The sequence below is a fragment of the Carlito syrichta genome, unplaced genomic scaffold (genome assembly GCF_000164805.1).
Source record: "Carlito syrichta isolate Samal-C Ts95f unplaced genomic scaffold, Tarsius_syrichta-2.0.1 Scaffold289289, whole genome shotgun sequence".
Lineage (NCBI taxonomy): Eukaryota > Metazoa > Chordata > Mammalia > Primates > Tarsiidae > Carlito > Carlito syrichta.
This window is the reverse complement of record NW_007233385.1, coordinates 637,052-651,826: the sequence shown is the minus strand read 5'-3', so window position 1 is coordinate 651,826 and position 14,775 is coordinate 637,052. Positions and strand designations below refer to the sequence as shown.

The 14,775-nt window shown below is 52.2% G+C and overlaps 1 protein-coding gene across 1 annotated transcript; it reads right to left on the bottom strand.

Annotated features, from left to right (window-relative positions):
* Positions 1–3,464: 3,464 nt before the first annotated feature.
* AGXT (alanine-glyoxylate aminotransferase) lies at positions 3,465–13,065 on the bottom strand. The gene is made up of 11 exons (XM_008054247.1): positions 12,791–13,065; positions 12,474–12,666; positions 10,788–10,852; positions 10,211–10,311; positions 8,852–8,922; positions 7,849–7,933; positions 6,360–6,455; positions 5,583–5,652; positions 4,673–4,768; positions 4,202–4,330; positions 3,465–3,596 (listed from the first exon to the last, which is right to left on the bottom strand). The coding sequence occupies exons 1-11, from the start codon at positions 13,019–13,021 to the stop codon at positions 3,489–3,491; spliced, it is 1,245 nt and encodes a 414-aa protein (XP_008052438.1). The 5' UTR covers positions 13,022–13,065; the 3' UTR covers positions 3,465–3,488.
* Between the last annotated feature and the right edge of the window lie 1,710 nt (positions 13,066–14,775).

Here is a 14,775-nt window from a genome sequence, read left to right as displayed (position 1 = left end):
ATACCACCTAACTCCAGTCAGGATGCCCATCATCACTAACTCAGAAAACAATAGATGCTGGAGAGGATGCGGGGAAAAGGGAACACTTCTATACTGTTGGTTGGAGTGTAAACTAGTACAACCTCTGTGGAAAACAGTTTTACAATTCCTAAAAGATCTAAAAATCAACCTTCCTATGACCCCACAATCCCCCTACTGGGAATAAACCCGGAGGAACTCAAATCACTCTATGGAAAAGATACCTGCATATGCATGTTTATTGCAGTATTATTCACAATAGCAAAAACATCGGAAGAGGACTGAACAGAAAACATGTGGTACATATACACAATGAAAGATTACGCAGTCATAAAGAAGGACAAAATTATAAACTTCACAGCAACTTGGATAAACTTAGAGTCTATAATACTTAGTGATCTGTCACAGAAACAAGGAACTGAGTACCACATGTTCTCACTCATAAGTGAACTTTGAATAATTATCATAATACTATAAGAAAGGGATTGGCAGTAGTGGGAAACTGCCGGGGGAGGGCACACCTCATCAACAAGGGTACCTACATAATGACCATTTGTATACCTAACCCTGAATTGTACCCCACATCTTTAAAATTAAAAATAAAAAAATCCAAAACTACTATATATTAACAATAAACAATTGGAATTTAAATTTAAAAAATACTATTTATAATAGCACCAAAAATTTAAAACACCTAGTAATAAATATAACAAAAGATAGGCAAGACCTCCACATCCATAGACTCAAGCACATCAGTAAAGAAAACTAGAAACATTGCTGAGAATAATTTTAAAAGACTTTAATTCAGGTTTATGAAATGGAATTTATATTTTGATGATTTCCATTGCTCTTAATTTGTAGATTTGGCACAGTTCCTATCAAAATCCCAGCAAGCTATTCTGAAAAAATAGAAAATATGAGTCTAAAAGGTATACAGAAATTCAAAAGATCTAGGATAGGAAAGTCTTTTAAAAGGAGAACAAAACTGGAGACCTTGTAGTACTTGATTTCAAGACTTACTATAAATCTACAATATTTAAAATAGAGTGAGATTGACACAATGATACATGACAGAAAATAAACAGAATGGAGACCTATTTTTGAAAAGTTGTCAAGTCAGTTAAATAGGGAAAAAACTCTGTATAACAAGCGTTGCTGAAACAAGTGCATACCAGTATGGAAAAAAATGAACCTTCACATTTTTTTCACCTCATGCATGAAATTAACATAAGTTATATTATAAATCTAAACACCAAAGCTGGCACAATAAAGTGTCTAGAAGAAAACATAGGAAGATATCTTCACAACCCCAAAGTAGGCAAAGTTTTTTTTAGACAAGATACAAATAGAACAGACCATAAAAGAAAGCTCATTGATAAACAGGACTTCACCACAACTAAAAACACTTGCTTTTTGATAATCATTAAGTAAATGAATAGGTAACCCATAGAATTGGAGGAGATACTTATGCCACACATATCTGACAGTATCTAGAAAATATTTAAAAATAATCACACATAAACTATAAGCAGATTTTAAAAATCCAAATAATAGCAAAATGTTTGAACTGACACTTTTCAAAAGAAGATATTGAAACGACTAATAGAGCACAAAAAGATAATCAACATCATTAGCCATCAGGGAAAGGTAACCTAAAATCAAATTAGATACAATTTCACACCCACTAGGAAACAAAATAAGACAACACCAAATGTGTTTGAGGATGTAGAGCACCTGAAATTCTCATGGCCACTTCACAGAACTTTGTGGCAGTTTCCTAAAAGGTAAGTCTACCCTATGATCTTGTAATTCCACTCCTAGCAACTTACCCAGGAAAAATGAAAACATATGGTCACACAAAGCCTTAAATAAGAATTTAATTATGGCCTTATCCATAGTAGCCACAATTAGAAATAATCCAGATGTCCAGTAACAGCAGATGAATAAGCAAATTGTGATGTGTCCATAGGATGGGATAGCACTCAACAACCAAACAAATCAATCCCTGCAACATGTATGAAGGTAAAAAATGTTAAGTGAAAGAAGCAGACACAGTAGAGAATATGCCGTGTTTCCCATTGATATGAAACCCAAATATGCAAAGCTGATCTATGGTGATAGAGGTCAGAGAGTAGAGAAGTGGGCATCGACTGGATGGGAGTATAGCAGGGATTCTCTTGGATGATTTCTGGAGTCACCTTTCAAATAAACTACTTGTACTTGAATTCCGGTTTCAGTGTCTGCTTCTGGGAAGACCAAATCGAGACAAAGCTGCTCTCTGGACCAAAGACCAGTGTCTCAAATGTGGCCCATGTGCCCTGCATGTTCTGGCCCCCAACTTCTCCAACCTCGTCTCTAAGAGCCCCAACACTACTTTGCTTTCTGGGTTCCAGATCCTCTGACCCTTCCCAGTCCTGAGCTGATCACAGCTGTGATATGACAATGTGTGAGGTCTCAGCACCCACCTCTCCTGGTGACTGTGAAAGCCTTGGGGTGGATAGCCTCTTGCCAACTCACAGTCATTTCCCAGTGCACACAACTGTGCCCAGCCATGACAGTGAGTGACAAGGATAGAGCCAGGCCAACCTCTGCTCCACATAGGGCTGCATTTGGTCTGTGGGTGTCTACCTTGACAGGAAGGAGACCCTGTCCTGTCTTCCTCCTGGGCATTGTGAGGACCTGGAAATGTGGGTGAGGCTGTGGTTGTCCAAAGCACACCCTGGTCCTGAAGAGCTCAGGGCTAACCTGGCCAGCAACTTCCTAGGAACTGAGGGGTGGGCTCAAGAGCCAGAGTGAGCTAAGCAGAAGCAGGATGGGCTTGGGGACCACACGCAGCTGCATGTTTGAGGGCAGAGGGGCTGTAGGGCTGAGGGTGTGGACCTCGAGCCATCATGGGCTCAGGTCCTGGCTGTGTGCATACAGGTGAGTAGGATCTGATATTAGGCCTGTGGGCTGTGCGGGTTCACCTGGAGGCAACGTGTGTGAATGTGTTTGAGGGCTGTGACATCTGGGGCCAGAGTGTGGTGACAGTACCCCTGCTCAGGGGAGGCTCTGCCCTATGGACTCCAGGATGAGAGGTGTCCCCAAAGATCCACAGTTGAGCTGTACAGGGAACAGGATACCCTCCTGTGAGACTGTCTTGCAGCCTACCCCACACAGTGAGGAGAGATGACCGACCACTCTTTATTGAAACTTCCCAGAAGGCCCATGGCCTATGGGGACTGTAGCTCATTTGGAAGGAACCATGGGTCCTGTGCCTAAATGGCCTGTTTCCATGAGGCCCCCCTTGGAGGGAGAAGAGTAACCTGGGACAGAGGGAGGCTCCCTGGTCCTGTCCTTTGACTGCTCTCCTGGGCTGGGCCAGTGGCTTTCCTGTCCCCGGGTTCGTTGACCTTGCAGAGTCTGTTTGGTCCTGGGTCCTATAGAGCCCCTTCAGATGGGTATGGGCCAGGTGTAGGCTGGTGGATGGGTCACAACTTCTTCTTGGGGCAGTGCTGCAGGGCCTCCTTCAGGGCCTCTGTCACACGGTCTGCATTCTCCCGTGTGGCGTTACAACCCAGCAGGCCGATCCGAAGCACCTGTGTGGGTGGTGGGGAAATAGCCCAGGCACAGAGATCAGCCTCTGTCTGGGACCCAACTGGCCCTGACCAAGGGCTAGCCAGAGCCAGGGTGGGCTTATGCCAAATGAGGACCACCCACCCAGTGTGCACAAGGGGAACTAAGAACCTGGTTGTGGTTACACAGGAGGACCCTGGAGACCCAGGCCAGAGCTGGCTCTCCTCCCTCTGAGCCCACAGAGCTTGTGATGGGTATGTAGCGCAGAGGGCAGTGAAGGTCACTCAGCACTGCAGGCTTAGCACACACAGCTGGGCCCAGGTATGGGGTTTCCAGCCCAGTTTTCTGGGTTCACTCAGAGGAAAGGAAGAACATTCAGAGAGGAACCAAGCTGGAGGCAAAAGCAGGGGTAGGTAGACTGCTTGGATCCTTCCTCGCAAAATACCCTCCTTGGAGAGGGTGTCCCTTCTGGGCACTCCGGCTGTCCTGGGCCCTCTGATGATCCTGGCCTAGCCCTGGATCAGGTGCACAGTGACACTTGACGGAGGGGAGGAGGGGGTAAGGGGCTGGTGAGCCTAGTTTCTGTGAAAGGCAGGGCAGTCCCTACGCTCCAGACACTCCTTCTCACCTTCCCCACAGAGGGCCCTAGGCCACCAGTGATCTCAATGTCGAAGTGGTCTATGAGGTAGCTGACGATGTCTCTCCAGTCATAGCCAGCAGGCACAGCCAAAGTGGTGACCGTGGGCAGCCGGAGTGCCTGCAGGAGGGGCCTGGTTCAGCACATGGGCAAGGTGCCCTGCGTGTGCCTTCATGATGACCCTCAGCCAAGGCCCCCATCCCAGCCTGGCCTGCCCTGGCCTCAGACTCCAGGGGAGTGGGTGGAGGAGAGATGTAAAGAAGGGAGGAGGACAGGGTCCCCAACCCTTGGGAAATATTAGAGGAGGTGAATGGGCATCTTTCAGCTAAGAAATCATAGGCTGTCCTGGGATCAGGCATCCAGAGCCCACAGAGCTGTGCAAGAGCCCCTCTGTTCCCTCCCCCATGATCGCTGTCCCTCCCCAGTGGGTACAGGGCTGCCCACAGCCAGAGGCCACCTTACCGGGTCCCTCACAAACAGCTGCAGCCCTAGCCCTTGCAGGCGCCCATGCAGGTATGCCGTTGCCTCCCGGTGCTGCCGCCAGCTGTTCTCCAGGCCCTGAGTACAAGAAGGTGCTCAAATGGGCACTGGTTGGGCAGGGCAGAAGCCCCTCCCTCTGTGGTGCTCAAGGGAGATACTGGCTCTTCAGGCATTGGTGGGGGAAAGCCTCGGGAGACTTGGGGTCCTCGCTTTGTCCCAGAAGCTGGACTTGGCACTACCTCAGGGCAGGAGGAAATATTTGGGGTCTTGGGGGGAGGGAGATAGGAGACCAGCATGTGGCCCCTGAGAGAAGAGATAAGAGCATCTTGTAAGAGGTATTGATCAGACCAGGGAGGAGAAGGGCTGCTGGGCCACACAGAGCCAGGGGTGAATCAGAGCCAAGGTTCAGGGCACCAGCTCCCAAGTTCTCCATCCCTCTAACTCCCTTGGTCACTCCCAGGTCTGACTCCCTCTTCTGACCATTACAGCTTCCTGTCTTCCCTACATGCTAACCCCCACAGTTCAAATTCTACCAGGTCTCCTACCAGCATTTCCCATGTCCCTCTCTCTTCACAGCTTAAACCCCATGGTCCATCTTTATCATCCTATGGCCATTCACCCTCTCTTAGGAGGTGTGGGTGATCTGCCAGCTTACAGACCATGGAAGTTTCCTGTTCTGCAGACCAGGCCCAAGGGCAATCCAACCAGCTGTTCCTTGCATTTGGGAGCCTGCTTGACCCATTGCCCCAGAATAGCTTGAGGGATTGCAGAGTGGGTGGCCTCCCCGAAGCAAGCCAAGTTTAGCATGGGGGCTTCTGGGACTGGGAGCACCTCTCTTGAAGGACATCAAGTACCTGGGCCAAGTCCCTCTTGGTCCCCTCCCTCTACATACCTGTTCTGCTATGAGGGCCAGGCTCTCTCTCAGGCAGTACAAGCTAGTGACAGGGGTTGTGTGATGGTACCTGGGAGACAGGAGGGGGCTTGGTCCAGCAGCATGGTCAGGGGATGGGGCAGTAGCTCCGTCTGTCCCTGCCCCACTAGCACAATCTCTCTGACCACAGGCCAACCTCCTTTACAGGGGAGACCCTTCCAGGCTCAGGACTGCAGACTCGGAGCTGGAAGAGCAGCTAGATCTGCTGGGAGAGCTAGACTCAGGGCAAGGGCCTTGGCCAGCATGCAGTAGGAGGCTAGAAGGAGCAGAGATACATGCTGCCACCTCCCCACTGTGGTCCCTGAAGCCAGCATTGGTCCTCTGCGGGCGTAGGACTAGGACACAATTCCTGGTGCCTTGTCCCCTTGTGTAATGCAAGAGGCCTTGGGCTTATGGCCAAAGTCATCTCCAAGAGCTTCTGGTTCACCCTTTCCTTTTGAGAGGGGTAAACTGAGGCCCAGCAATGGGAAGATGTGGCACGATCAGATCCAGAGTACCCAGAGGGTGTGCTGTGACTTCTGGGGTAGCCAGGGTTCATGGAAACAGTGGTGGGAGCTATGCCACTAGCCTGAGCCTTGGGCCAGGAGAGGAATGGGGACCCCCAGATGGGGGAGTTGGAGTATGGGGGCGTGAAGATAGGGGACTCAGAGCCCAATGTGTAAAGCAGATAAGTTGCTGGGAGAGGTCACCTCTCCACACCCTTAGTCATGCTCAGCCCCCCTCCCTGCCAGGCCTCACATCCTCGGCTTGTCGTCACAGCCCCAGAAGTTGGCCAGCCACTTCATGTCCAGGTAGAAGGAAACGGGCTTTGTCTTCCGTGTGTAGATCTTATTTCTGGGGAGAAAGAACCAACCTCAGTGTCTGCAATCTGGGCTGAGGGGCCTGGGTTGGTCTTGTTGGCTGTCCTGTTTCACAGAAGTAAGTGGGGGGAGGAACTCCCAGGAGGAAAAATGTCTTCCCACTCCCACTCTGTGCTTGTGCTCAGGGGTGATGTGGAACCAGGAGAGTCGTGAACCCCTCAGGCTGCCCAACCCTGTGGGCCCTTGAGCCCAGCCTGTGCTTCTGCCCAAGTGGGTGTGACCCTGTCATGTGGGGACTCCAGGCTGGCTCCCCTCTACTCTGTTGGTCTCTCCCTCCATCCCTCCCACAGCGTCGTCCTGCCTTATTTTTCAGGTCACCCATAGATGATCACTCAAAGATAGGAAGATCTGCTGCATTGGCAACTGCAATCCATCAAAATGACAGAGGGAAACTGAGACTCAGGGCCTAGAGTTGCAGTCTCATCTCTCCTGGAGGCTGCAATACCGTAGGGTGTAATCAAGGGCCTCTCAGGAGGACCCCACTCTGCTTACTGCTTTCCTGGGCTGGGTAACTCCTTGCTGTCTTGCCTGTCTCCTCCCCCCATCCCACCTGCCTCTCCTGCCCAACTCCTTTTCTTTCTGCTCCTCTCCCCAGCCCCTGTACCCTGGTGGGTCTGGGGCTTAGTGGAAAATGGTGGTGCTCTATCTATCTCTGTGCTCCCAGGCTCCAGGAGACACTGGCCAGGTTGGAAACAACTCCAGATCTATGTGTCTAGCCTGGGCCTTTCCCAAGCTCCCGACTCTTCCTAGCTCTAGCCTCCTCCTTGATCCTCCCTTGTGGGCCAGTGAGCATCTCATCTGAGACTTCCCACGTCCAGTACGGAATGCCTGACTTCAACTTGAAGTTCTCTCTGTTCTGGTGAATGGCACCCCCAGTCACTCCTCTGCAGCTAGGTGGGAACCGCCCATGGAGGCCTGTTCTCCCAGCCCCACTGGCCCCTGCCCAGCTTGCTCAGAGTCTGGACACCAGGGGCAGGAGTGATGTTAGGGCTGCAGAAGGGAAAGGTAGCCACACCTGTCATTTAAGGCAGCTCTTGCATCAATTCCTGGAAGCTGAACCAGGGGTAGAGGCAGTGGGGGAAGGCGCTGGGCCTTGGGCCCCCAGACCTTGCCAGGTCCACCGTTGTGTAAAGTTGGGGGAACTTCCAGAATGCTGGGCTCTGCACCGAGTACACACCTATGGCCCTCTCCTCATCCTCACCTCACCACTCCCTGTGAACGCAGCCTTTGAAGCAGACTGCCAGCCTTCAGCACACCTGGATAAGGTGGAGGCGAGAGCTCACCCTGGCTCTGGCCCCTCCTTCCTTGAGCTCCCTGAGTTCACTGCCCTAGCCCTGTATTAGGACAAGGGTCTGTGGGTCACTCACTTGGCCTTGTCACTGAAGGAGATGGGCGAGGTCCCTGGAGGGCCATTCAGGACTTTCTGGGCACCCGTGTATAAGACATCAATGCCTGTGGACAGGGTAGCATGCTCTGAAAAGGCAAGCCCCATCTGGAGTATGATCATTCCAGCAAGGATGCCTACCCAGTCCCCTCCTATGGCTGGTGGACTAAGACCCATCAAGAATAAGTGGAGGCCGGGAGGAGAAAAGTGGAAAGGAGTCCTGGGGTTGTATTTCAGTGCTGCTGCCTCTGTGACCTCAAGCCTGGGCCTCTCAATGCAGATTCTCCTTCCACAGAGTTGAGACATGGCATTTGGGGACAGCTCTGCACCCCCACCTTCCTGCTTTCAGAGTAGTAATCTGAGGGTCAGCCCAGAATCTTTCCCTCCATTGCTCCCCCATCAGGAGGAAGCAAGATGTCTCCATGTGATGTAAGTGGGGCCACTGGGCAGGATCCAGGCTTCCCTCCTCTAGGAGATTCTGGGACTTGAAGGAAACACCTGGCTGAGTTCCTTAAAAGGCCACCCTGGCAACAGTGCTCACTGCTGTACACAGTCTGACAGGGTGCATGGCAGGTGGTGGAGGATCTGGGAGGGTGGGTGGCCTGGCAGGGACCAGAGACAGCCAGCCCCCTCCACCTGAATGACCCGGAGTGTGGGTCCTTCCTCTTCCAACAGCTACTGCTGCAGCTCTGAAGCCTCTCAAATGCACTGCCACCCATCAGAAGCAGTCTCCTCCTGCCAGCCTCCCACACCTGAGCCTGATAGCCCAGCAGAAACACTGGGGTACAGATTAGTTTGAGGAGTCTGTCCTGTCCCAGTGAGGGGTGGGTGTTTCCCCCAGGTCTGGTGGAGATGGACCCAAATCCATGGTGTGGGTTGACAGCGGACCTGTAGGCTCCATCACACACACCTTTCCGGCAGGGCCAACTGCTCCCTCAGCCCAGGGTCTGCACAGGGGCCTGGTTGGGTCATGGAGCACACCTTACCTTGCTGGTCCATGTATAGGGGGGCCCCGCCAAGGGATGCCACTGAATCCACCAGGAGCAAGCACTTATACCTGGAGAGGTAGGAACAAAGGGCAGCAGGTGAAGCAGGAGGGTTCTGAAGCCTTAGGCCTCAGCCTGGACAGAGTTTCTGGAAGGGACTCTGGAACCTTAAGGGTAGCAAGGAAGGGGGGCACCTCCCACCCCCCACACATTGCCTTATTCTGTCAGGATCCATCAGGACTTGTGACTCTTCCTCCCCCAGCCCTGAGTGTTAGAGCCAGAGGGACCTGGGGGACTGAATGGGTCTCAACACCAGGCCTTAGTGGACATCAAGACCCTATTGACTCTGGCTACAGGGTCCCTAAACACGTGTGTGTGAGGGTCTTACCTGGGCAGTCTGGTCCTGAGAGCCAACTGGGGGCTAAGGGCCTGTTTGGGCTCCAGGGTAAGATAGGGAGGGATATAGTCAGTCCTGCAGGGTAGATTGGGGAGGAATGCAGCCCAGCAGGGTTGGATAGGGCTCCAAGGACCAGGATAGCACCAGGCTGGGTCTCTCTCCACTAATAACTATTGACCATAAGTCCAGAACTGGGGAGGATAGAGTTTAGAAACAGCCAGAGCAGCAGCATGAAAAACTTTATCCTCCTCTGCCTCCATGTTTGTTTAAAGAAAAAAAGAAGTACAAAAAGTATCTCCTGCTGGCATGGAAGGGAACAGTTTGGATCCTGCTGAAGTTGGCCTAGATTATGTTTGTGACCTTGATTTACAAGGCTGTGTTCCATTTGGCGAGCTGTTTGGGCTGCGGATCCTGCCAGAGTGACCCTCCCTGGCTGTGCAGAGTTTCTCTCTAGCCTGTGATCAAGTCCAGACAGGACTGCTGGATCACAAGAGGCTCTGTCCATTTTCCGGGGGATCTCATCCCATTCCACTCAAGGCCCTACCCTGTGCACCCTGTATGGGGGTAACGGGGGCTGGAGAAGGGAGGTGGAAGTCAGAAGACAGCTTTGAGGCCCTGGTGAACTTGGGGCAAGGTGGGGGCAGGCTTTGGTAGGTCCTGGCAGGATATCGGCGTCATCACCAAGCCTTCCACAGCCATGGGACTGGAGGGCAGTGGGCACTGTGAGGCATTTGGCCCTAGAGCACCTGAGCCTGCCCATGACTCTAGGGTCATCTTTGGATGGGAGAAGCCCCCCATGCATCCATCTCAGAGCAAGGAGAACCCCACATATGTGACAGAGGTCCAGGGTAGGGGGGCAGCTGAAAAGCAGAGGGAACCGCCAGGGTCTACACCTCTCCCTAACCCTGCTCTGAGCTCTGCCACCCTGGGAACGATGGGCTCACTTGCGGGGGCAGGCTCACCTGTGGCAGAGTTCTCCGTAGCCATCAAGGGGCTGCAGAATGCCGCTGGACGACTCCCCGTGGGTCAAGAACAGTAGCACTGGCTTGTGCTGGGCCAGGCCCTGAGGAGGCAGGAATGGCTGTGGGCTGAGCTAATAGGGGAAAGGCCTCTTCCTGGGCCAGCCTGTCCCTCCCAGAGGGACTTTTGCTGGTGAAGGCCCCTACAAACATCTCTCCCGTGGACAGTGCAGCTCTGGGTAGCAGTAGCCAGATAGGTCCCACAAGATCAACTTAGTCCCCACAGTCTGGGGAAGTTAGGACTGATTCACCCGACAGACCTCTAGCTCTTCTGGCTCTGCCCACAAGATGGGGCTCCTAACTTGGTTTCCCTGCCAGTCAAAAGCTTACCTGCCAGCATTTGCCCCCACCCCAGCCTGGCTCTGAGCTGTGACCTCCCCATGGTGGGGACAGCCTCACCTGCAGGCACAGGCACTGGACTCAGATGCTGAGATGATCTGACGGCAAGCCATGGGCCCCAGCCTCCCAGTCCTGACCCCACCCCAGGCCATCCCCTGGGGGCCAGTATGCCTGTTGGTACCTCCTCCACTTCCTGCAGTGTGTAGTGGCCGCCAGGGTCCTTGATCATCGGGTGTACGCGGGCTCCTGGAGGAGGGGCAGGGTGGCCAGTGAATGGTCCCTGTACACACTGCAGGAGCCAGTGTCAGGGACAAGTGACCATGCCAAGCAGGTGGACCCTGTGAGAGCAAGACTCTGCCCATCCGGGTACCTGAGCTGCCTGCCTGGAGAGGAGGGTGATGTTTGCTCAGTGAGTGGATTGCCTGAGCCCGCGGGTTCGAGACCTGCCTGGGCAACTTGGCGAGACCTCATCTCTACAATAAATCAAAAAATTAGCCGGGCGTGGTGGCGTGCGCCTGTAATTCCCACTACTTGGAAGGCTGAGGCGGAAGGATCGCCGGAGCCCAGCAGGTCGAGGCTGTGGTGGCCGGGAGTGGCCACTGCACTCCAGTCTGGGTGACCGAGTGAGACTCCAACTCAAAAAAAAAAGAAAGAAAGCCTCTCTGTGTAGAGCCTGCCCCAGCCTTGCCTCTCCAACTGTTAGAACTGAGGCCTCCAGATGAGAGTGGCCTTAGTCTCTAATCAGATGCCCCCTCCTTGGGTTGTCTTCCCTGAGCCTAAGACGGGGGCATCCCCAGCCACTTGGCAACACTTAGTACGTGGATGCAGAATAAGTAAATATGCAAAACTACGTTAATAGGTGCCTCCCCAGCACAGAGTGGGTTCCTGAGGGTGGAGCTGCACCTGGCACACACAAAGCCCACCCATTTGATAAACGAATAAGGGATGAGTGGGGGCATAGCAGCTTTGCCTGCTGCTGAGGCTGAGGGCTCCAAGAATCAGGCTCTCATTTGACTCCCTCTGTAACCCTGCACCCTGCACAACTGAAGGCCTGAGTCCTAGGAGGAGGAGAACCCAAGGCCCAGGGGACATGGTCAGGGCAGGAGAGGGGCTTGCCCAGGCCACACACCTTGGACATCAGAGCCTGCATGTCCCGGTGTCTACTTGAGGTCCTGACCCTGGCTCCCCTTGAAAACAGTATGTGGATGGAGAGAGACCAGGTAAGAGGTTGGGACCCTCTTGGCCATCAAAGTTGTCTATTAACCAGCATGGCCACTATGGAGTTGACCAAGCAGATGCCCCTAAATGCCACAATCAATCATTAAACCAAATGTACATTCCTATTGCTAACTTCTGTCTCTCTTAGAGAATTTTACTCTGGAGGTGATAACTCTGACTATGCCTCTGTATTTGTGGCTCACACCAAGGCTTCAGAAAGAAGGCTATTCTGAGATTTGGGGAGAGTTCAGCTTCTGAAACCCCATCCTGTCACAGAGCCTAGCTGATGTCTGGGGACCTTGGAGAGTGGCTGGGGCTCTTGGGATTTGTGCTCAGACCAGAGGTGTCCCTGCAGTACTGTCCTGCCACATACTACAGAAACAGCTCTCCAAAACTTGGGGAGACTGGGGGATGGAGCACCTACTGTGCTCCCAGTCCTATCAGGGTTCAGGTTGCAGACATCCTGACACCAGTCTGGAGGAGGCAGCAGGCTGGCTGGAGGTGGATGTATGAAGAGCCACACAAGAGGTGGGTATGCACCAGTGCCTGGTGGGTGGAGGGAAGAGCCAGACATGGTGTAGGAGAGTGACCCAGGAGTCCCTAGGGAAGGATGGAGCCAGAGGCCCTCCCACCTGGCCCTCTCCCTTACCGATGCGCTCCCCAATGTCCATAGCTCGCTGCCCCCAGATGCCGTTGACTCCGACCAGGAAGGAGTCCCCCGGCTCCAGCAGGTTGACCAGGGCAGCCTCTAGGGCGCAGTGTCCTGAGCCACTGATGGCCAGTGTGAGGGGGTTCCTTGTCTGGAACACGTACTGGATGCCTTGCTTGATTTCGTCCATTATCTGGAGGCAGAGGGCACAGTCAGATCCAGTTCCCCGTGCCTTCCCGAGTAAGGGTGCGATTCTGGGGTCAGACCATCACCCTTTAAGAGGTGTATAAAAGCTGAACACCGCCAGCGATACCTACCTGGTACATCTCCTTGTGCATGTGCCCTATCATCTGCAACCCCCCGGCCTCCAGGACACGAGGAGCCAGGTTAGAGGGGCCAGGTCCCAGCAGCAGCCGGTTGGGAACAGACAGGGGCTTGAGCAGGCCCTCCGGGGGGGCCACCTGCAGCTGGTGGGAGGCCATGTTCCGCACCCAACCTGCAGCTCGGGGCCCCAGGGCCACACTGATCTTGGCCAGAGCCCGGAGCATTTCCCAGTTGTCCTGACCTGGACACAGAGGTGAGGACTGGTCGATGGGCTCCTGCCGAGCCCTGTGCCTTTTGTCTTTACTTATCGATGCTTCTCCTGCAGGTCAGGGCCAGGCAGCAGGGGTGTTAAACCCTCAGGTGGAGGGAACCTCTGGAGTCCAGTCAAAGAAAAACAGAGCTTGGTAGAGCACCAACCTTGCCTGTGCTCTCTCTGAATCCTGGATGCCCGACTCTGCAGGTTCTGCTTAGCTTAGGGGTCTGAAAGTTTTTCTTAAAGGGCCAGAGAGCAAAATATTTTAGGCTTGGCAGGCTATGCAGTCTGTGTTGCAACAACTCAGCTCTGCTGTTGCAGTTCCCAAACAGCTACAATGGGTGTGACTATGTTCCAATAAAACTTAATTTACAAAATAACAGGCAGTGGGCCAGATTTGGCCTAAGAGCTGTAGTTTGCTGACCCTGGATTAACTGATGGAAAGACTCAATTTGGCAAATATATGTACTGTGTGTAGAGTTGCACACACTCATACACTCACACTCACACACTTATTCATGTGCTAATACACAATCACTCATTTGCTTGCTCCTGTAGCCACATGCTAACACACACACTTACATGTTCACACACAATGACTTGCATGCTCGCTCACATGCTAACACACACTCACACAAATCACTTATATGCTCACTCACACGTTCACTCATATAATCACATGCTAACACACACTATCACTCACATGCTAACTCACCCACTCAAGCACACAATCACCCACACGTTCACTCACTCACATGCTCACTCATATGCCCACTCATGTAATCACATGTTAACACACACAATAATCACATATCCACTCACAGGACCACTCATATGCTTGCTCATACAATCACATGCTAACATACACTATCACCATCACTCACACGCTCACTCACATGCTAACTCACACACTCACTCATATAATCATGTGCTAACTCCCACTATCACTATCACATGTTCACACACACAATCACTTACATGCTCATTTACATCCTAGTTCACATACCCACTCATATACTCACATGCTAACTCACACACACAATCACCCACATGCTCACTCACTCAATGCTAACTCACGTCCACTCATATAATCACATGTTAACACACACAATCATCACATCCTCACTCACATGCTTGCTTATACTAGCACAGACTGTCACTATCACTCACATACTCACACACAATCATTCACATGCTCACTCACATGATCACTTACACACCCATTCATAAAATCACATGCTCATTCACTTATATACCTACTCATATAATCACATGCTAACTCACACACACACAATCACCCACATGCTCACGCATACAATCGCTTACTCACACACTGAGGACATGTTCATGTCTGATCTTTTTGGAAATAACGATTTCCTTTGTCCCTCCATGCTAGAGGGTCCTGGAGTTTGGAGTTCATACCATGTAACCAACTGGGAGTGTCTTCTGCCTCTGAGGGGACAGGTGGATAGAATAAATATGACTCAAGGCTCTTGCCAGCCAGCAGAAGGGGTGGCTGCCCAGCAGAGCTGTGTCCTGGAAAGTCAGAAAAGCCTTGTAGGCAGACCCCTGCCCTTGCACCTCCCAGCAACCACGTGCACGAGCAGACTGGGTGCTCTCTGAAGCTCAGATGCATCCTCTGGCCTCACAGTTGGTTCTTAGCAGTTATTATTATTATTATTATTTTGAGTTGGAGTCTCACTCTGTCGCCCAGACTGGAGTGTA